This window comes from Mustela nivalis (assembly GCF_964662115.1).
Source record: "Mustela nivalis genome assembly, chromosome: 10".
Classification (NCBI taxonomy): Eukaryota; Metazoa; Chordata; class Mammalia; order Carnivora; family Mustelidae; genus Mustela; species Mustela nivalis.
In genome coordinates this window covers 37,908,287-37,930,622 of record NC_139029.1, presented here as the reverse complement: position 1 = coordinate 37,930,622, position 22,336 = coordinate 37,908,287, and the positions used below count along the sequence as shown (strand labels likewise).

The following is a 22,336-nucleotide window of genomic DNA, read 5'->3' as shown; positions in this document are numbered from 1 at the left end:
GGTTGAAGGTACAGAGAGGAAAACGAAGATAAAGGCCAGAATACAGTTTTTCATTTATTATTTTTAAAAGTAATTTCTACTTGGGATATAAAATGAAAGATACAATGAACTCCCTAGAATTGTAGTATCAACATCTGATTTAGTAAAAACACCAATATCACCTGGCACAAAATCATTGCTTTAGGGTAAATCTATTCTACCTATATTTCTCCAATGGATATTTGCTAGAAATTTCTAAGAAATCATTTGCAGAACCTATCAGCTGTGGGAGTTCACTATTATGCTTCCGTCAACTTCATTCAATATAATTTACATTTTTTTTCAAATGGCCTCACAGGATTCCTTGCGATTTTTCGCACGTACAATTTCACAGCAGGGTAAAGGGGGAAAGAGAGAGAGAGAGGGGGGAAAAAAAAAGCAAGATTCCCTACCCTCCCTTCCCCCTCTTCTTCTTTTCTCTCTCTCCCTCTCTCTGTTTTTTAAACCAAAAAAAAAAAAAAAAAAAAAGAGAGACAGAACAGATGCTTAAAAATAGATTTCTAAAAATCACTGTAAACCAGAGTTAGAAATGTAATTAACACCTATTTATAAAGAATAATTAAAGTTGGGCTGGCCACAAAGAACAGCAAAGATAATCGAGGTCCCGTCCTTCCCCCCCCCTTTTTTACACTGTTTGCAGTGTGTTCTCATGATAGCCACCTGCTCCCTACTCGGCTTTTCCTCTGTTCGTTTCCCCGGCAACCTTTCATTGGGTTTTCCTCCCAGCTATCGCTTTCAGTTGGGCTGCTCGGTCTAATCTTATTTGTTTTACACCCATCAAAACAAGCAGCCAGACAAAGGCAATCCTCTAAGAATGGGAAAAAGACCACAGCTTTGTTATAACATCTATGCAGAGCAAAAAGTCCTCCCCAGGCTTTTCTAGCAAAAAATAAGTGAGATGGATATGAATTTACAGCCTCCCCACATACCCGGCTTTGAAACCCCGTGAAAGCTATTGCTGGTGAAATTCAAAGTCAAAGTGGGCACTCGTGGCATCTGATTGTGCCATTTTGTGCCATATCTTCAGGGTCAACACCAGGCAACAGGAGCGGCACTCAAGGAGTTTCCCTGCTTCTTTTTTTTTCCGAAAAGATGATGCTAAAAATAGATTTACTACTTTGGCAGAAAGGTTTTCCACTTCCCCTTCCACATCCCGAAGTCCTGTTTCACAATTGCATCTGCTGATACTGAACCTCACCTCCTCCACCCCTCGTACCCAGCCTTCCCCATGACTCCTAGCAGGAGACTGAAAAAGAAATGTGCCTTTAACTTTAACAGTCATGTAATTCTGTTGAAAGCTCACAGAGGCGGTGGACACGCCAGCCAACAGCGACGGTGACATTGTGATTGTCAAAAAAGACACCAACCTTGCTTGGCTAAATGTGTGTTCGATGGAAGAGGCAGTGTGTGTGCCTTGTGTGCATGCAGTGCCATTACACTTGGAGATGGATTCTGGCTTTCAGAAGAGAGAAATACTAATAAACACACACATACACACACACATGATCTGTACAGTGATTTACGATGCACAGTCCATCATCCTTCACACACACACACACACACACACACACACACACACACACACACGGCTGGAATCTCTAAGCTGCCTTCCTCTGAATTTTCACTTACCATCTTCAAGCCATTCCACTCCATCTGTGATCAGAAGAAGATGGACCCTCACACAGTGTGTCAAAAGCGGAAAGGAACGTTATGTAAAAGCTGACATTCCTTCTTACAGAGCTGCTGCCCAGAGAAGGAAGCAACAACTCAACACGCCAGGCACCGCTACACATACAAGCCGCCTCCTCTTTTTTATGAGGTCATGACAGGAAACTCTTTGAAATACAAGATGCAGCATTTACTGAAGCCCAAATAAATCACTCTCTTTGCCGTTTTGACTGCGCAGTCCCCCGAAACACAACTGCCCATCTCAACGTTCAGTATCCAGGAACTGCTTCTCGAGCTTTAAATTTCCAGCACGGAAATGGAGATTCCTAACCCCGCTGCATCCACCTCCAGCCCCACGAAACCCAGGCACATAGACAAACCCCCTCTCCCTTACAAAACAAAACAAAACAAAACAAAAAAACAAAAAACAAAAAAAAAATCTTTTCTGCCAATATGGTCTCATTGTAATATAACCTCTTTCAACAAACCAGCAATTATTTCAGCCCACCTCCCCTCTCTACCACCCCCTCCTTTATGTTGAAGGGAAAACTGACAATGACCTGTTAAAAATGACAATCTATTTCCCCACTGCTTTTCAATAAAAGGACCTACCGGCACTCTCTACACAAAAGAGATAGTAAATGTAGGAACCAAACAGCAGCAGAGAACTAAACTCTTGTGCAAGCATAAGACTGGTCAAGGTGTAGATGCTTTTCTTCCCTCCAGCAACACAAACAACAGATTATAAATCTAGTCATACCTACCATAACCATTCTTATTGGCAAATATTGGGTCTCGCAGAGCTTCGACTCTTCTCTTAAAATTTGCAAAGCTTTCAGGATATATTTTTTAAATGACTACTATTGTTATATATATTTAAAGATCCACAAAACACAGTGTGGATGATTGTAAAGTAAATCAATTATTTGGGGGGAGGGGACGGGGGGGGGGAGAGAAAGAAAAAAAAAAAAGAAAGAAAAGGAGCAGTGAGCTGAAACCCCTGATTCTAGGATGTAGATAAGAACAACTGAACAGAGCCTTGCTGAAATTGGCTCGAAGCTTCCCCTTTTTACATCCATTTATGGGACCATCTGTCAGCCGAAGCCAGGATCTGATTGGCTGGGGAAACGAAGGGAGGCGTTGCAACATCAGGTGCTATTTAAATTAGCTACTGCCAGATTGACGATGTTAATGATTTGGTGACCTCTACAACAACAGAGACCAGATTTCTGAACTGCTTCTTGTGTCTGGTAATTAAGGCCAGGCTGAAGCAACAACAGCCATGCTTGTATTTTTACCTTTTCCCTCCTCCTAGCTCAAAAGTAATGTAACAACTGCAGGTCACCGGCGGGCCGCTTGCAAACCTTACCAGTGGGAGTGTCCTCTCTTTCCCCTGTCCTGAAGGCTGCACCACCAAACCCCTTTGACAGTATAGCATATTTCCAACCACCTTATCTTTCTCGACAGTTGCTTTCTAGCGAAATGCATATTTAATGATCTGCCTCTAGGCTTAAAGATATAACAAAAGCACTTTAAGGTGCTAATACGTTTACATTTTAACTTTATTTCCTAATACTGCTGATTTTTAGTAAGCAATGCTCCTTCTGCAGCTACCATGGCCAGCGTTTCAAGAGACAGCAAGTTTGAGATTGTGTGTGCTCTGCGAACTGGGTTCCTACAAGTTTGCTTCAGAAAACTACTTCTTAATAAACAACAACAACAACAACAAAAAAACCAGAGGGATATGGGGGCAGCTGTCAGCCTCTACCTTTCTGCCTTCTGTCTGAGCTTTTCAAAACAAAGAATGATGAATGATTTATTTAAATGAATTTATTTCTCAACTTGGATAGGGGCATGATCTGAATTTTTAAAAATCCACTAAAACATATTTTTTTTCTTTGCTTCCCCACTGCTATAAAGAATGGTAAAGCACGCTTTTGACAATATCATCATTTCATGACCAGTGCAGAGTGCTCATCTTGCTGGACTGAACACGTGATTTTGCTTCTGTCTTTCAAAAGATGTCTTTTTTCTTTGGCATCTTAAAAGACTTGAAAAGAGACATTTAGCAAGGGTGCGGTGATGTATGGTTTGTCCGCCTATGTTATACATTTCATAACCTCCACGATACCAGTCTTCAGTAGTATAGTAATTTGTCCTGATTTGGGTTTTAAAGTGGCTTACCTGAGGAGTTTTTGCTTTACTTCTACCCAAAAAGCTAACTTATTGCTATTTTTTTAAACTCATAATTGAGTCAGTTTGTTCCTCAATGAATACCCAGAGGTAACAAATACAAATATTTCAACGTAATTTTAAGTCTTTGGCTGGAGTTGACAGTGAGATGGGACTGGGCAGTATAGAAATACAGACTGAAAATCGTGCCACACTCTGGACTTCAAGTCCAAGGATATATGTATCTGTGAAAAATGATTAGGAAAGAAAATGACCTTTACGTTAAAAAAAAAAAATTAAAACTATTCTCTCCCAGCTACTATTTCACGAACACACACACACAAATATACATAGATATGCATGCTTTTAAAAATACAGATATACCACAAAACAATATGTGTTGAGTACACTATGTGGAGAATTAGACTTGAATATAAATACATTCAGCTGTTAGAAATAACAATCCATGAAATAGAAAAGTAGAAATGTTAAAATTATAACCCCTTCAAGTGGAACAAGACTGAATTAAGTAAACTTTTAAAATAATTTCTCCAGCAAATATGTAAAAGTCCTACGAATCACAATAATACAACAATACTGTTGAACTGTGTTCTAGGGACGAATTCAGAGGTTAAGTGTTCTAAAGAGCTCAGCATACAGACACAGGGCAGGTACAGGTGCCCCAAATCAGTGACAGAAACTCTGAGTGTGAGCTTCCCATTACAGAAATATTGTGAGAAGAAAACCATGAATACAATGCTGACAAACACATAAATGAAAACAGCTCACTCCAGAAGAAAATATTTACTTTGTACTTCTCTGGAGGTTAGAAATGTCAGAATTTCTTAAAACCATTCTCCCCCACCCACACTAATCTCAGCATACTTAGCGAGCCATTAATTACCATTAGGTATATCAAAAGATGTTCTGGCCACTCTTCTGAAACAGAAACTATATATTACAGTATAAATAATTAGCTAGTTTTGCCAGGTTAAAAAAAATCCATGCTCACTTCTCCAAAAAACCACTCTAAAGTCTTTCAACGGAATCCTCAAACAAATGCACAAATGTCCTCAGAGGCCTTTTCTCTAAAGACAAAGGCAGAATCCTATTGTTGGGAAAAGTCAACCTTATTATTGCATTTCCAATAGTACCATTCATCTTTCAGAGTGAGGGGCTGACCGCTCCATCAGTGGTGTGACATTTGTAAAGCAACAGATTCTCAATATATTATCTCAAGAATCAGGCAGGCGAGTCTCCCAGTCATGCATGATTTTTTTTTTTCTTTCTGCCACAATCCTCCACCACCACAGAAAGAAACTTGTCTCACTCAGGCAGCTCAGGCAACCTAAAAATGATATCCCAGAGCTGTGGGGCTGCTAGCGCCGCTGTATCCCTCTTACCATAAATGAGCAGTTTCTTGACTCATTAATAACAATTTCCCTTAAAAAAAGGAATCTCATATCACTCAGCCCCTTGCCACCATCCACACATCCCAAAGGTTGCGGACATGTCAGCATCAGTCGCCGGCAGCCAGCTTTCCCACACAGAGTCCAGATGGACTGTACCAGAAGCCAATTCAGCGTTAATAACTACCTACTCCGCGCAGAGGAGAAGCCTTACGTGGCACAATGGGCTAGGAAACAGCAGCCGGCTGAAACTGCAAATAAAGAAGACAAACCAAATTCTCCAAAAACACCAAAAGGAAGGAACAGAAAGGGAAGCGTGAACTGTATTCCTTGACTTCCTTGAGAAGAAAAAGAAAAAAAAAAAAAAAGAAAAAAAAAAGGAAAAAAGAAAAAGAAAAAGAATCCTTCATAAACATAGGGGGAAAGAATGGGGGGGGGGTGGAAAACAGATGCTGCCCAGAAAAAAGTGACAAAATATTACCTCATTATTTAACAAAGCAGCATTAAGCGTCCTGCTGATTTCAAACATCTTGCCACAGATTTTGTTTTAAGAGAAACAGATAGAATCCTTTGCAAAGCACTCCGTCTGCAAAGGGTTCTTCAATTTTCTTGCGTGCCACGGAACAGTCAATATATTATTTCCCTAGAGTTCGCACATTAAAACCTCTAGTCAGTGAGCTGAATTTTCCCCTTATCTCACACACAGTAGACTCCTGTTATATGTACTGCTCTCTTTGCAAGAGCAGCCTGCCCCAAACATGGCTGGTGTTTAAACTACTCTTTAAAGTAACAGTTCACTATATAACCACCAGGTGGGTAGAGTGCACAGATTCAAATGAACCATCTTAAAGGACTGTGTTGTTGTTTTTCTCCCCCCCCTCCCCTTTTAGGTGTAGAATGTAATACGGGAAACGCCAGCATCCTAACAGGCATCGTGTCTTGTATCTCTCTGTATCTTGTCAAAATAAATAAATAAAATTCCTTCTCCTGACTTATAGCGAGGAAACAAAAACACCATCACCAATTCTAATAAGAACTGTGAAGAATGAAACACAAACATGCTTTGTTTCATTCAGCAAAGGATGAACAAGGAAAATCCAATCAACACAGAGCAAGGCGGGGGGGGGGTACCAAAAACTCCATGGAAATATTTTCCTTTAGCAAAAAGAGAAAAATACCGACTCACGTGATAAAAACCTAATTCAAAAGTAAACATATAGCCTTAGCACATTCAAAATGGAGGCAAGAGTTTAAGGGTGTAACTTTTCTCCTGAGTAAAGCGTTAGGTTTATTTGATAGGGTCTTTCATCATAGGAAATAACTCAACAGCTTTTTAAAAATAAAGACACTGAAAACAAAAACAAAAGCAAAATCTTAAGCATCTCTTTTAAAAATACAATTATATGAATAGCTATAAACAACCACAAGAGCAAAGTAATCATATATCTCTCCCCAGTCCTGTTCTTTTTCCTTAAGATCTGCCTCAAAGTGGAACATTTCTGTCCTGTGTTATTTTGGGTATAAAGCTAACTTAGTGTCTCCTTTGTACAAGTCTATTCCAATTAATCTGCCTCTTGCTAGGAATAAATAGAATGTCCCAAGCTGAAAGCCCCAAGTGATGGAGGGTGGATGTTCAAAGATAAAAAACCACCTGGACAAAAATAAATCTCATCACTTACATTGTTCTATGGCCTGATTTTAAGGAGGATTTTTATTACAGAGCGTGCATCCACTATTCTATGTTCCCTCGTATCTAAAAGAGAAACCAACACACACAGATACCTGGGATTTTGTTTTCTTGGCTGGACAAAATTAAAGCCCTGGAACTTCTACATCCTCTTGCAAACACAGAGATGTTGATACTAGTATTTTTCCAGCCCATCCAGGCAATATTTAGCCACACACAACAGTGACTGTCTCCTTCATCTTTAAGTCAAGGCTGCATCACTTAATACCATTTAACCTCCTCGCATATATTAAGTTTCAAGTGACAATTTTTAACTGGGGAATGAGAAGGAGGAGTTGCTCTCATCAAATTCTGGTTGTATGAAATAAGCTAATTTGTACACTCACCATATGTCTTAAACACTAATTAAAAAATGTCACTTTCTTCAAACATTAAAATGTAATCAGCCTAGTAAATAAAATATTCTTGAGTTTTCTTGCCTTGGTGATAATTTAAAGAGTGTTTATTTCAAGGTAACCTCTCTATTTTGATTACCAAGAAAGGATTTTTATTCGAAAAGGAAAAAAAACCCCAAGATATTGGGGGCTTGGGGAGCGAGAAGAGAAAACCACAACTGTATGTAGCTGCACAAAGGAGAATAAGATGAAGCAGGGTTTTAAGGACCATAGTCTTGTTACCCTAAGGCAAATCCAGCCAATCAATACCACCCATTGACGGTCTACCATCTGCCATGCTACCCAGCGATGTGGCTAAACAGACCTGTTCCATATGACCGTAGCCGGCTCATTTTCAGTCGATTAGGGTAGTTCCAGAGCATTCACATGCAATAGCACAAAACTCAAGTCTGACTGAGCCTCTCCCTTCACACCAGTCCCTCCTCAGCACAGCTGCAGACATTTTCCTCCTGTTCTGGGTGTCTGGTTCATCTCTTCTTGCCCCTCAATGGAATTAGCAAAATAGGGTAGGAAGGTAGAGCAAACACACACACACACACACACACACACACACACACACACACGGAGATAATTGCTGGCCCTTCTTCAATGTCATGCAGAAATCGGGAATTTCATGTGCTCTGCCCTAATATGATTATGGCACACCATTTAAATAGCGTCATCAGTATCTATGACCTGACATTTTCCTGTAGTGCTATTTCTTTTTATCTTCTCCCTCTTCCCTTGAAAACTAAACTGAAACTGCTGGCATTTCTTCCTTTAGAGAAAATATAATCAGTATGCCCATACATTGGTATACTCATTTAAGGGCTTTTGATAAAACTTAAAGTCTAATTTTCCTTTGACAAATTGTGGTATTGTTTTTTTTTTCTATGAAAAACATTAACTCAAATTTTATAGGAAAATGCCTCATTTTTTTAGAGGCAAAAAAGATGCACCATACTGACACAGAGCCTATCAGAAGGATCAGGAATTCACTGTCGAGGTTCTCTTAGAGATATATGACCTGACCATATGAGGCTTTTCTCTTTCCTAAGTAGTTTCATCTACTATGGATTGTGGGAAAGAGCTATAAGAATGCTACCGTGTGGGAAAATGTGACAAATGGATGTCTAGTCCACTTAAATTGCCAAAAGTTCACCTGTGCAGGTAAAATAACCACCAGGTTGATTCATACTTGATCTTCCTGTTTTCTTTCCATGCTCCTAAGCCTTACACTAGAATAGCAGCTGAAAGCAGAAGGTTTCTTTCCTGAATCAATGTACATTTTGTCAAAAGTGCCTTTGACTATACCCTTAAAACACTAAGATGTCTTTCTGGGAAAGGAAATTTAAAGAACAGGAAAACTGCTTGACTTACAAAATTCTGAAAAAAGTAAATACACATTTATAAAAAAAAAAAAATCTAATTTAGGTGGAGTCCCTGTCTGGAGTTTTCACTGTTATATTCTTCAACACAGCATAAGAAAATTCAGTAGGGTCAATGTGTAAACACATAGAGATTTCTGAAGATCCCTTAAAGGGATCTTAAAGGATTTAGGCCTTTCCATTTCAGTTCAGATAAGCTTCACTAAAAATTAAAAAAAGAGAGAAACAAACAAAAAACCTAAGTATAAATATAAATCTTTACAAGTCAAATGCCACTGAGCAGATAAATACAGAGTAGCCATACTATCAAAGGATACAGTGTTTATCCAGATTAATACAGTTTTGAAAATAATTCATTGTAGAGTTTTTTTAAAAGATTTTATTTATTTATTAGAGAGAGAGGCAGCATGAGAGAGAGACAGACAGAGAGAGAACAACAAGTGGGGAGGCAGTGGGGAAGGACAGATGGAGAGGGAGAAGGAGGCTCCTTGCTGAGCAAGGAGCCCAATTATGTGGAGCTTGATCCCAGGATTCCAGGATCATGACCTGAGCCTAAGACAGACACTTAACCGACTGAGCCACCCAGGCGCCCCTCAACACAGAGTTAAAAAAAAAAAGACAAACAAACTCTTGTACTCATTTATAATTCTGTAACTATAAATAAAGAAATAGATGTATAGTATTGTAAAAAGCAAGGATTTGTAGAAGGAGGAGGAGGAGAAGGAAGGAAAGATAAAGGGGAGGGGAGGAGAGTGAGGAGAAAAAGAAATAAACAATAGGACTTATAACAAAGTACAAATAAAAACTGCTATTTTTTTTAAACCAAGAGTCTATTGTATGCTGAACACTACAGTAGGCAGTTGACATGCACAATCTCACACAACATCATAGTGGTGACAAAGGTTATAACGGAAGCATTCTTCTAGAAAGATGGTTTCCTCATCTCAAAGTAAGATCTCCCCTCCATCATTTCATAGAAGAATATGCTTAGAAAATATTTGTTGAACAAATGAGGAAGATGGGTACAGACTAGAAGAGAAAGAAAAAGATTTTTTTTTCCTCATCTAAAAAGTGACCAAGAGTTTTCTTTGTGAGGTGCTTCTAACTAAGCATGTCCTCAAAATGTATTCCATTTAATCTATCATTTCAACCAGGCTATACATTTGAAGTGAGAGAGACACAAAGGATTAAAGCTGGAAAGTAAAAAACTCTTAGTGGGTAGTATGAGTACCTGGCTAAGTCTTCATTTCCTACATTTTCCCAAATCTGGCAAAACTCCTTACATAGAGTAGCTCAGCAAACAATAGTTGGATGAACTTCTATGTCTTTAGCCCCTTGTAGGACACAGCCTGGCTCCAGACAACACTCAATTATGAGCAAGGAATAAAGATCAACAATTCCATTTAAATCGCCTCAAGAACTATCCTAAGGCCTAGTTCATGTGATGCAACTAGGGGGCGCTGAACCCAGTTTAAGGGAAAAGATATGTTGGCTCCCTAAGTCTCAGTTTCCTCATCTGTAAAATGGGCACAATAATACATCCCTCAAGGTTTGTTGCCAGGATTAAAACATATACAGGCCTGATGGAGGCAGTGCTCTAAATGGTACCTATTATTATTAATATGGAGAATAGGGGAAAACTGTATGACTTAGTACCTAGCTATAAAGCAATTTAATCTTGATGAGGACAACACAATCCATTGACTCTCAAAACAACTAGAGAATAATCACTAAGAAACCTGAGTGGTCTGTTCCAGTTCCAATGAAAATGACTGCTGCAGATTAGGACTTAGCCAATAGGCAAAGTTCAGTGCTAAATTCTGAGTGTGAAGAACAAAAAGAAATACAAGTCACAGATCTCATCTTCAAGGAGCTTAGAGTCTGGTTTGTAAAGGAACCTTCCTTCTTATGTATGAATCTTGATAGCGTAGGGAAATAAAAAGAATAGTATCAAAATAAAATACCGAGGGGCACCTGGGTGGCTTAGTGGGTGGAGCCTCTGCCTTCAGCTAGGGTCATGATCTCAGAGTCCTGAGATCGAGCCCCGCATCGGGCTCTCTGCTCAGCAGGGGAGCCTGCTTCCCCCTCTCTCTCTGCCTGCCTCTCTGCCTACTTGTGATCTCTCTCTCTCTCTGTCAAATAAATAAATAAATAAAATAGTGAAAAAAAAAAAAAGAAATACCAAAGGGCAGTTGATGGTGAGGATACCATCTGAATTGACGGGGGGAAGGTTTCATGGAAGAAGCTGGAATTAATGCTAGGCTTAAAGAATGATAGGATTTGTCAAGGAAAATTCCGGGTACTTCATATAAGAACAAAGGTGGGGCAGGAGGGCAGGAGGGGGATAGTGGCAGCCAGCTCATTTTAGTTAGAGGTTTCCTCTAACTTCTGAGGTTTTCTCTGAACCTATTCCAACCTGTTCCATTTTTTAAAAGTTATATATAGAGGAATATTATGATATGATGACTGTGGTAGAACAGACCTTTTATTCAGTAAGTACGTTCATAAAAGGAGCAGGAATTAATATTTATTGTACATCTGTTATATGTCCAACACTGCACTAGGTACTTTGCCTATAAATCTCATTTAATCTCATAACTCTGAGATTTCCAACAGGGAAACTAAAGATTAGACAATTTGCTCAAGATCACAGAGCTAGTAAGAGGCAAATTTACACATGTCCAACCTCAGTTCACACTCTACTACAAATACTACCTTACATAAAAGAGTGTAGATCTGGAGAAATTTAAATCTTATTCTCTTTGTTATTATATACTCAGAAACTAACATTCAAAATAATGTCATTTATGGGGAGCCTACGTGGTTCAGTCGGTTAAGCAGCCGACTCTTGATTTCAGCTCAAGTCATGATCTTGAGGTCCTGGGATGGAGCCCTGTCTCCATGCTCAGCAGAGAGTCTGCTTGAGAATTCTCTCTCTTCCTCTCTCTTTGCCCCTCCCCCAAACTCACATGTGCACTCACTCTCTCTCTAAAGTATATAAATAAATCTCTTAAAAAAAGAAAAGAAAGTAATGTCAGGGTGCCTGGGTGGCTCAGTCGGTTAAGCATCTGACTCTGGATATTGGCTTAGGTCATGATCCGGGGGTCATGGGATCAAGCCCTGCATGGAGCAGAGGGGGGGTGTCCATGCTCAGCAGGGAGTCCGCTTGAGATTCCCTCTCTCCTTCTGCTCTTCCCCCCTCGTGTGTGCATGCTCTCTCTCTAAAATAAATAAATAAATAAGTAAATAAAATTTTAAAACGTAATGTCATTGACATCTGCTGACATTGTAGGAACAACAATAAAAAACAAAACCAAACCCAAGAACAAAAAAACCTAACCTATGCCTGCAATTTCAGTATTCTGTCACCAGGTGATGATAGAATCTTGAACCTATGAGAATTACAAGCATCTCCTTTTGGCCTGCTATCATTTTGTGTGTGTGCCTCTGCCTCTGGAAGGAAAGAAAAGAGTGCCTGATCTTCCGACAGAACTGTCTACTAAACCCCCAAGACATTAATCTTTCCAAATATTTTCCAGATTTTATTTATCAAAAATTCAACTCTGAGCATATAATTCTAAACTTCAACAATTTTCAAACAATTCTATCACAGATTGTATTCCATGAATTATAGTTCTTTGTTACTTTCACACTGTAGTAGGAGCATGCAGGGTAGAAATTGTATGTTGTTTGCCTTATCATCCCAGCGTGAAGAATGCCAGCACCTAGAACATAGTGGGCACTCACTAAAAGAACATAAATAATTGATTCCAAATATTTTAGAAAAACTTTGGAACCAAATGCTTAGGGCATAGTTTTTTGGCACTTTATTCATTAACACACAGCTTTCCTTCTCCTGTCACCCCTAATGCAGGGTTATTATAAAAAGCCCTTTCCTGAGGCTGGTCATCAGCAGAAGCATTTCTTTCAGTGGTCAGGGGCTTCCTTCTGCCTTAGCCAGGGACAGTCTACATTCATTATAAGCCCTGTCCTGCACAGTCCAGTTTACCTTTTCACCCTTCCTATGCCCAGGAAGATTGCTTCCTTTCTCTGTGGGAGATAAGGAAAAACCGTCAAAAACAAGAGAGGCATGCTATATACCTGTCAGAAAGAGGAAACTCTCCACTTGACCCTTTTTAGTTCTCTTCTCTGACTCTGAAGCTGGGGGAATGATTTAACTACTTTTAAGCAGAAGAGTAAAGTTACACATTAGTGCTGAGTAGCTCATTTCCCTTAGCAACCCCTTAGCAACGGCAGCTTCAAGTTCAAAATACCTCCTTGAAAAGGATCACATCTTTAACGAAGATGAGTATTTTTTTTTTAATGTAAGGTTTTTTAACAGATGTTTTAACATTACAGCCCCCAAAGCCTTGTAGACTACAAATACCTATTCCATGCTAACTTTACTTTATGATATTATGCAGTAACCATAAGGGTGCTGGGCTCCTGCGAAATTTCCGTCCCTAGAAAAGCCCTGGTCCTACTCTGAAATTATTCACAAATACATAACTTTTATTTTATCAAGTCACCATTAATCCTAGGCTATTATAGAAATTACACTTAAGTTCTTTAAAAAGGGTTATTGATATTGACTTCACTATTCAGTTTGCTCCCTTACTGAGAAGAGTGAATAAGTAAAATCACAGTTTTTAAAACCTACATCAGGGTTTTACAAACTATATTTATTACATGTAACCTAAGGCTCTGTGGACAGTTTAAGGAAAAATATAAAAAGAAATTCTAGGGATGCCTGGGTGGCTCAGTTTGTCAAGCTGCTGCCTTTGGCTCAGATCATGATCCCGGGTCCTGGGATTGAATTCCTCATTCGGCTCCTTGCTCAGTGGGGAGCCTGCTTCTTTCTCTGCCTCTGCCTGCAACTCTGTCTGCTTGTGCGCTCTCTCTCTCTCTCTCAGTCTCTTGCTCTCTCTTTCTCTCTAATAAGAAAAAAAAGAAAGAAATTCCAACTTTACCCCAAACTGATTTTACTATTTAATACTTACTATTTAATACTTACCTTGCTCACTTCATTATCTATAAAATGGACCAAGGGATAATCAAATAATCATCACATTTAATTGTTGTTACATTGCTGGTTAAGTGAGGGTGCTTGCAAAAGATTTTGCTAGCCTTCAAAAAATCTTAGGAATGTAAAATGTGCATATCATATATGTTACGCCTATCATTAAAACTTTAATCTTGCTCAAAAATTTTGAAGTTCTTTTGTCATCTTAAAGGTTTTGCAACTCAGATAATATATAACCTTCTGCTTGAAATGTGTTCTTTATTATCTATCAGCACATGGATACATTGGAGCACAAAACGCACAAGGGCTTAGAACAATGAACATCTTTACTGGTTGATTTAGGTTTGCCAATTCCAAGATGTGGGAGATGAAAAGGTATGTTTTCACTTGGTACAAGTAGATAGCCTAACTGTGCCATACACCTGACATGAAGTTTTATACATTTCCGTGTGTGAGGGTATTACTGATGAACATGCCTAGAGCAAAGATCCTTATACACACTAGGTGCTGGATGCCTGTTCCTATAAGTAAGATCCATTTTAAATCACTAGGAAACATACAAAGAGGAGCCAGAAGACTTCAAGGCCAGTTCCATCTCTACCACTAATAACTCCATGACCTTGGGCAAATCACCCTCCTCTTTGGACCAGTATCTTTTTGATTAAATAAGAACTGAAACTAGGTGATTTCTGAAGTCCCTGCCATCCTAATATGTCAGAGTCTATAAATAAATGGTTTGTAATTAGCAAACAAAATTTTCAGTAAGGTTAACTCAGATTTTCAACTGACATTACTGTGTTAGATGCTGGCTAAGGCGGAGTCAAGCTTTTGAGGATTTTAAGATCTCTCTCAAATGAAGATCCAGTTTAGTATCATGTTCCCCCAATAGCCAGCCTGGTCACCAAAGTCATCTTAATAAAACAGAACTAGAGATAGCTGGCTAACCTCATTAAAAACAATGGCTTTGTTATGCTCCACAAATAAGTGAAACCATATGATAATAGCATGGAGGACATGGGGAGTTAGAGAGGAGAAGGGAGTTGGGGGAAATTGGAAGGGGAGGTGAATCATGAGAGACTACGGACTCTGAAAAACAATCTGAGTGGTTTGAAGTAGCGGGGGGGTGGGAGGTTGGGGTACCAGGTGGTGGGTATTATAGAGTGCACCGATTGCATAGAGCACTGGGTGTCGTGAAAAAATAATGAATACTGTTATGCTGAAAATAAATAAATTTAATTTAAAACAAACAAACAAACAAACAAACAAGCAAACAAAAAAACAATGGCTTTGACCAGGACCTTGATCAAGTTCAAAGATTCTCTTAGAGCTTTAGTGTCATCATATTCAAAATGGGGACAATAATAATGCCTGAGGTTGTGAGTGCCTGAGGTTGTGAGGCTTAAAGGAGATAATGTGAGATAATACATGCATGGTATGTATTATAGGGTATAGTAACATGCTATTAAGCACACAGAGATGTTAAATATTTTTCAATATTAGGGTGAAATACGTGAAATTGTTTTTATAGGTTAAACAGAATCAAATACTGTCACTTTTTATGGTTTAAGCTATGTTGTTAGTCTCCTGCCTAAAATATCTTCCATTATCCTCACTGCTTATATCAAGTCCAATTACTCAGCATGGCATTCAAGGCTCTTTGCAGTCTGGTCTTCATTTAGGGTTCCTGAGTCCTTTGGGACATTCCCTTCCATATATACAGCCCTACACATGCAAGTCTATTCTCCCATGTCCCTTGGCCCTTCTACCTCATGCCTTTGCTCCTGTTGTTTCTTTCATTTGAAATGCCTTCTCTCCCTGGAGAATCATACTCATCCTTCACGGCTTTAGGCTCACTCAGCAAAACGAGCTGATTCCTTATATGAGCATTTATAGTAGCTTCTTCTTCCTGCCTCCACCACCGTTGTTTATAGGTCTGTCTCCCTGAGCTGCTTTCAAGATAGCCACAGCATGGGCTGCTGTTCTTATTTGGCTTTGTTCTCCTCCAGTTGAGCAAATGGGCTGTCTTGTAGTTGGTGCTCAGTAAATATTCGCTAAAGGAAAATGAACATATTCACATGGCAGGTTAAGATATGGCTTCTCTTAGAAATAAGTAGTAAACAGATAAATACCAAAGATGACTCCAAAAATGGCACTTTTGGAACCTACCCCCCGACGGAGCCTTTTTTTTTTTTTTTTTTTTTTTTTTGAGGTGAGAAATCTCTGCCAAAGTAAGGTCTTTCTCCCTCTGAAAATGCTCAAATGACTAAAATCAGAAACTCGACAGTGGAAGTCGCTCTTCAAGACAAATCCATTGAGCTGAAGCCATGAGCTTTCAACCAAGACTGTTATTTTAGCACTAGAGATGGCAGTGGTCTGGCTGTGACCTCATTTATAGTGACTATAATGTGACAGTTTGCAAACCGAATGTGTGCTTCCATTGCTGGAGAAGTAACAGTCACAGAGAACTCCAGTAAGTCCCTGTCTGGTGTGGAAGGCATGGAACAGAGGAGGATGATGTTGATGCTGCAGCCCAGGGCATGAATTCATCATTTGCCCACATTCCCACGCTCTATACAACTAGGACTCTGGAAGAACTGTGGGACGTGCACCTGCTTAAGAGAATTGATGGTGTACCCTAAATATTCTTTAACTAATGTTACTGCCTATGTAAACAATGACACTTAATGTATGTATGTTTGTGTGTATAAAATTATGTCATTTTATATGATATAAATATAATTAGTTTAAAAAGGAGAGTCAATAGTTCTGTAATATAGGAATAGCAGGCTATTTAGCCAGCTTGTAACTCCAGAGGAATTGCTCTCAAGGATTTTTCCAGGTAGTGCTTTTTATCTAGGTAAACTCTATTAGAACTCCTAACATATAAACAAATAAAATACTCCTCTCCTGGTTGGGAAAAGAGGGGGTCCCACTAAACCAATCTAGTGTAGTCTAGTCTAATCTGGTCTGTACTGCAGTGGGAAAAAAGTGAATTGGGAATCAAGAACTTGGGTCCTAGTACCAATGCTAGCACCTTGGGCCTAAGCCTCCTCATCCAGTACATCTAATTCAAAACCTTTGGTATTTGCTCTCCAAGATTCCAAATGCAATGCCTCAGTTTCTGCAGCTTCTCAGGAACACAGGATAACGACAGCAGTACTTACTCTTCTTCTACTTTCTACCTACCTTAAAGCTCCATAGTTAGTCTATTTCCCAATCATTCTTCAATTGCACAAACACAAATTTCAACAATTGCTTAGAACATACTGGAGTGTCTTGAGCTCATTCGGAGAGATATACTGCTTTCCAGTCAAGAAAAATTAACTGGAAGCTTCTGAAGAGTCCTGCCAACCACTTAGTTTTGTAGATTCTATCTCCCTAATTTTTCTTCTACCCAGTGATATTCACTTAATTCAAGTCTCTGTATCTCTCTCCTAGACTATTATCATCAACATATCCTTACCTCCAATTCTGACTGAACCCCTTTAGCCAGACACTGCCACCTTTCTAAAATTCCAATCTAACCACATTGCTTCCTTGATAAATATTAATGTATGTTCATCCCTCTTCTGCTGAGATTTCCAGTGAAATTCACCCAGCAGGCCTCTCTCCACAAGCTAACAGGACATTGTCTCATGACACCAATGCATATAAATAAATGTATATAAGCTCATAGTCTTCTTTTGCATGTTTATTTCTCCTATTAAGCTTGAACTCCTTAAAGGGCGGGGCACATATATGATTTGTAATAAATGATGGTGAATAGATTAATAAACCCAACTTTCTCTAAATTAAGTTTCCAAATAGTTGTTTTTCTCATTTTTAGGCTACAGAGAGCTATAGGTAGCTCTCTTCCATTTGCAAAGTGGTTTCACACAACTACTATCTATTGAGCATTTACTATATTGGGTGCTCGTATTAGCTCTTTACATGTATTAACTCACTTAGTGTCACAATAATCCTGTAAGGTAGGTACTATTACTGTTATCCCTTCATTGACAGATGAGGACAACTAATGAGGACAGAGAGCGTTTAAATAATATATACTGACTCACTGTAATCATTCAGCAAACATTCACAGAGTGTTTACTGTGCTATTTTCACAACCAACTACAAGCAAGAAAGGATATGTACAATCATCACTTTAAAATAAGGGCCAAGGAGAAAGCATGTCTAGTTCATCACTGGGGGTCTCTAGGGCATTCAGAATAGAATCACATTTAATAAATATCTGTGGAATAAGTACTGAATTAGGGCTCCTGAAATCTGTTAGTGGGCCTTTCTATATCATCCACTTTTTTTGACTGATACTTGAGAGAAGGGATCCCTCCTTCTTTTGATCAAATCCAGTCACATTGGAGAGTGCAAGGAGACTCTTTTAATAATTTCACCAAGACAACAAGCATAAATCAGCACTATCCAAGCAAACCAGAAATCCCACTGATGTCCAAACCCTCCAATAATACCTTCTGGAATTATATTTAGGGAAATAGCACAGGTAAATAAAAATGCACACTTATGTATGTATCTTTGTATGAGCTATTCTCTCTGTCTGGAACATGATACCTCCCTTCTGCTGCTTAGTGAACACCTACTCATATTCCAAAATAAAGTTCAAGTATTAATTCCTACAAACTCATTCAGCAAATATTTACTGAGAACCTACTATGTGCTGGATTGTAAAGATTCAACATTAAACAAGGCACATGAATCCTCTGCCTTGAGAGTTTACACTGAACTCAGAGCAGACAATAAAGCTTCCCAAATTTCCCAGATGCTATTAGCAGTTTCTTATCTGACTTCTCATAGAACTTGTTCTCCAGATTACTCTGTTTCTCATGGAATTGCAATAACTGCCTTCCATATCTACCTTCCACTCAAGACTGAGCTTTTTGAGGGCAACAACACACCTTCATCTATGTTTTCCAAGGCTGGCACAGTACTGGATTACCTAATTGAACTGAAGTCCACATGCTTTCCTTCCCACAATGTCATAGCCCACTAACATTCCCTTAAGCTCACTGCTTGATTTCTGAACATTTAAAAATCACCAAGAAATTTCTTGGCACCCACAATCTACTGTTCTTTGCACGGGGATGGTGATGTGGCAAGAATGTGATATGGTTCAGGATCTTTGAGCATTTATAATCAGACTCGGGAGGCCACGTTTATTGATGAGAACAGGGATGGAACAAAACAAGATAGTACATGATCAAGAACTTGATAGGTTATGCGGATCAGATTCAAAACATTCCTTAAGTCTTGAGAACTGGGATGTGACCATGGGCCCAGAAATGAGGGTGAATACAAGTATTAAAGATCATCATCCTTCACTTTAGCCCAGCAATGCTTCCAGGCTGCCCCCCTGGGGTTCACCACTCTCTAAAACCATCCCCAAATGTGCCAGGATACCCTTACATGGGCCAAGTTCTCTCAAGCTTCTATGCTTTTGCCCAATATGGGATGCCTCTATACCCCTTGTGTATCTGATGGTCATTAAGATTCAGCTCAAATGTAGCCTCTTCTGTGATACCATCCATTAACTTCCTAGGAAAAACTGACCATGCTTTCACTGTGTATCCAAACCTGTTCCTTCCTCACATATACCCACTGTACTCTGTCCATACACTTAACTGTAATCATCATTTATTTATCTATAGGTCCATCTCCCTTACTAAACTACAAACTTGTTGAAGGCAAAGACCCTCATTCAACTTTGCGTCTCAAGCGCAATGCTTGGTACAGAGTTTGTAGATGGACATACAGATGAATGTATCAACATACAGATAGACTCAGTTATGAGCTGGAGTGTCCCCTCTCTCCACCAAACAAAAAAAGAGCATCAGCTGATATAACCTGTTGTGGTCTAGTGAAAGAGTTTGGAACTATAGAGATTTGGGTAACAATCCTGAAGTCATCACTTGCGATAAAGCATGAAATCCCTGCTTCACACAACAATGACTGGGAGTTTTAAATGAGATGAAAGAAGTGAAAATGTTTAGAATAAAATGTTTCAATATAGCATGATTTTGGGGGGATGTATTAGCTACAGTAATGCTATCTGGAGATATTTTTAATTTAGACAAATACTTCTTTCCTTCTAAATTGACACATAGCTGTGGTTTTTCTAGGTCTGCTAATGGACAAATTAGGTTTCAAACCTCTGTGTTAGGAGTCTCTGGGGTGAGTTTCTTTTTCTCTTGCTAGATAGGAGAAATAGAATTTGTCCTCTTTATGGGTCTGGGGTTTCAACTCTCGAGGTCTAAACATTTTTGATGGCCTTGAACTAATTTCGGCCTCCATCGACAGAATGGGAGTGGAAAAATCCCCACCACATCTGCCTTGTCAGGGGGTGGAGGAAAGAACTTTCTAAATAGCCTCATTATTGGTCCCAGCTGAATTCTGCTCCTGTTCCATGATGCCAGCAAAAGCATTTTAGTAAGATGCTGCCAGCATCAAAAGCAGATCCACTTACGGTTTCCTGTAAGCGTATCTGCAATGGCAGAAGGTGGCGGGTAGCCAGGTGTGAGTGTGCGTGCTAAAAATCTCCAATACGTCAAGCTGGAAGAACAATTTATGAAATGAAATTCAGTGTTCTATTTCTACTCCAAGAACTCAGTTTAAGGCACCGGAAATTCGGCTGGGTAAATCGGCTCCAATTCTCTGCTGCTTTACTAAATCAGAGAATCTCAGAGAGAGAAATGTCCTCTGTATTCTAGCTTGAACGTGTCCCACTCCACCCCAGTAGTACATTCCAAAGAAAGGGTCATCAGACTCTGCTTACATGGATTCAGTTAAAGGGAGCTCATTCACTACTTTTCTAATAATTTGCCCAATTTGGGGTTAGCTCTGGTCAAAGGGCAGGAACTGCCATGTGTCCACCAAATCCTGTTTCATTTTCTGCCTGGCCAGCTAGCTAGACCACAGAGGGGCTGAGTAACTGAGTTCTGGTCATTGGAATATGGACGGAAGTAATATGCATCCTTCCAAGCCTGGTACCCCAACAATTTCTGTATGATGCTCCATCTTCTCTTTCTTCCCTTGCTTTGAGTAGATACAATGCTGAACTCTAAGGCCCAAAAGGAGAGCAGAGCCCCTGGATGGCGGGGTCCTGGGGCCATGTGGAGCACATGCCTCCTGCAGACCCATTTGAACTGTGATATGAGTAAAAAGTACCTTCCCTGCATTAAGACACTGACATTTGAGGGCTGCTTGCTAAATAATTTATATTCTCAAAGAGGGATCATTCATCCAATTTTTTAAAGTGGCAATACCGGACTAAATATCTGTATTACCATCTCTCCTAGAAGCCTTACTGGCACACTTGTATAGGATATATGCATAGTATGTCTCTATGTACCATTAGTTCCTGAAAAGTGGAAAGGAGTAGTGCAGGAAGGTAGGGGAAAAGGGTGTGGGAAGGAAGGAGATGTGGGGAAGGCCACATTTTCTCAAGGACCAGCCTCCTTATGCATGTAAATTTCATTGATCTCTTATGATAACCTTATGTGATAGAGTCACCACCATTTTAAACAGGAGGAAACAGATACTCAGGCAGGATCATTTACATAACATGAGTATGCTTGGGCACAGTCATTTTCCAGTGATTTCAGCACGAGAACCTACCCGCTGGCTTCTATGGACAGACCTTCTCACAACTTCCACCTGTCTGTCTGATGCCCAGACACCAACCTCAGAATCTCCGTTGCTATGCTTTCCATGCTAGGACCCCAAATACCAGGTGTTTTTAAGACTCTTAAAACAAACAACTGAGTCCCTTGGACAATGGGTTTCCCAATCTGGCTGGTCTTCTGCAGGTGGCCGTAGCAAACAGCTGTGTTCTCTGCATCTGGCCTCATCCTTACCATCTTGGTGGTATCTGCTGAGAAAATGCACCCCTACCACCCATTTTAACTACAGGGTGTGAAAGAAAGATGTTTTTAAAAGCCAACACCTGATAGAATGTTGAAATTAAAACAAAGTTTCAAAATGTTTTAAAGTTTAAGCCTCTCATCTGCTCCACTGCATAGCTGGTGCCCTTGCACTGACAGATCAAGCTGATGTCAAATTGGAAATAAATATTCAACAGTGCAACTTTTGACAAAGTATAAGATCTAAAAATGTATGGCCCTATGTCTAATAAAGTTCTTAAAATACAGGAAAGCCAACATATATCAAAAGTTTGTGTTTGTTTGGCTTTTTATTTTTTAATTGCATTGGAAGCTATGAAGATCACCTTGGGACGAAAAGAAAAACCTTTCAAAGTTAAGATACTTTATCTCTTTAACTGAATTTGATCAGTGTTTAAGAATCTGCGTTAGGAATCCTCCTCGCTGCCCTCACAGCCTCCTCTGCTTTCTTTCCAAAACTGCAGCACTTTTCCCGCTGTAATGATCAGTTTATGGGGCTTTCTTTCCCACTACATTTAGAGTTCTGCAAGACCAGGCAGGGACCATGTCTGATTCTCTTCTTTATCCCAGTGCCTGGCAGTGTGCCAGATAATCCTTGAGGAGCTG

The 22,336-nt window shown here is 39.5% G+C and overlaps 1 protein-coding gene across 6 annotated transcripts in view; it reads right to left on the bottom strand.

The window, feature by feature from the left end:
* The window catches only part of ELAVL4 (ELAV like RNA binding protein 4), a 143,064-nt gene that overhangs the window by 82,512 nt on the left and 38,216 nt on the right, over positions 1 to 22,336 (bottom strand). For 2 of the 6 annotated variants that reach the window (XM_082686111.1, XM_082686115.1), the window contains exon 1: positions 5,770 to 5,832. The exons of 1 other annotated variant lie outside the window; for it this stretch is intronic. In XM_082686111.1, the coding sequence (XP_082542237.1) occupies positions 5,770 to 5,817 (48 nt within the window). In that variant the 5' untranslated portion in view covers positions 5,818 to 5,832. Of the gene's footprint in view, positions 1 to 1,668; positions 2,005 to 2,471; positions 2,763 to 5,769; positions 5,833 to 22,336 lie in introns of those variants that run through there. 3 more of the 6 variants (XM_082686114.1, XM_082686112.1, XM_082686117.1) reach the window with 3 other exon arrangements.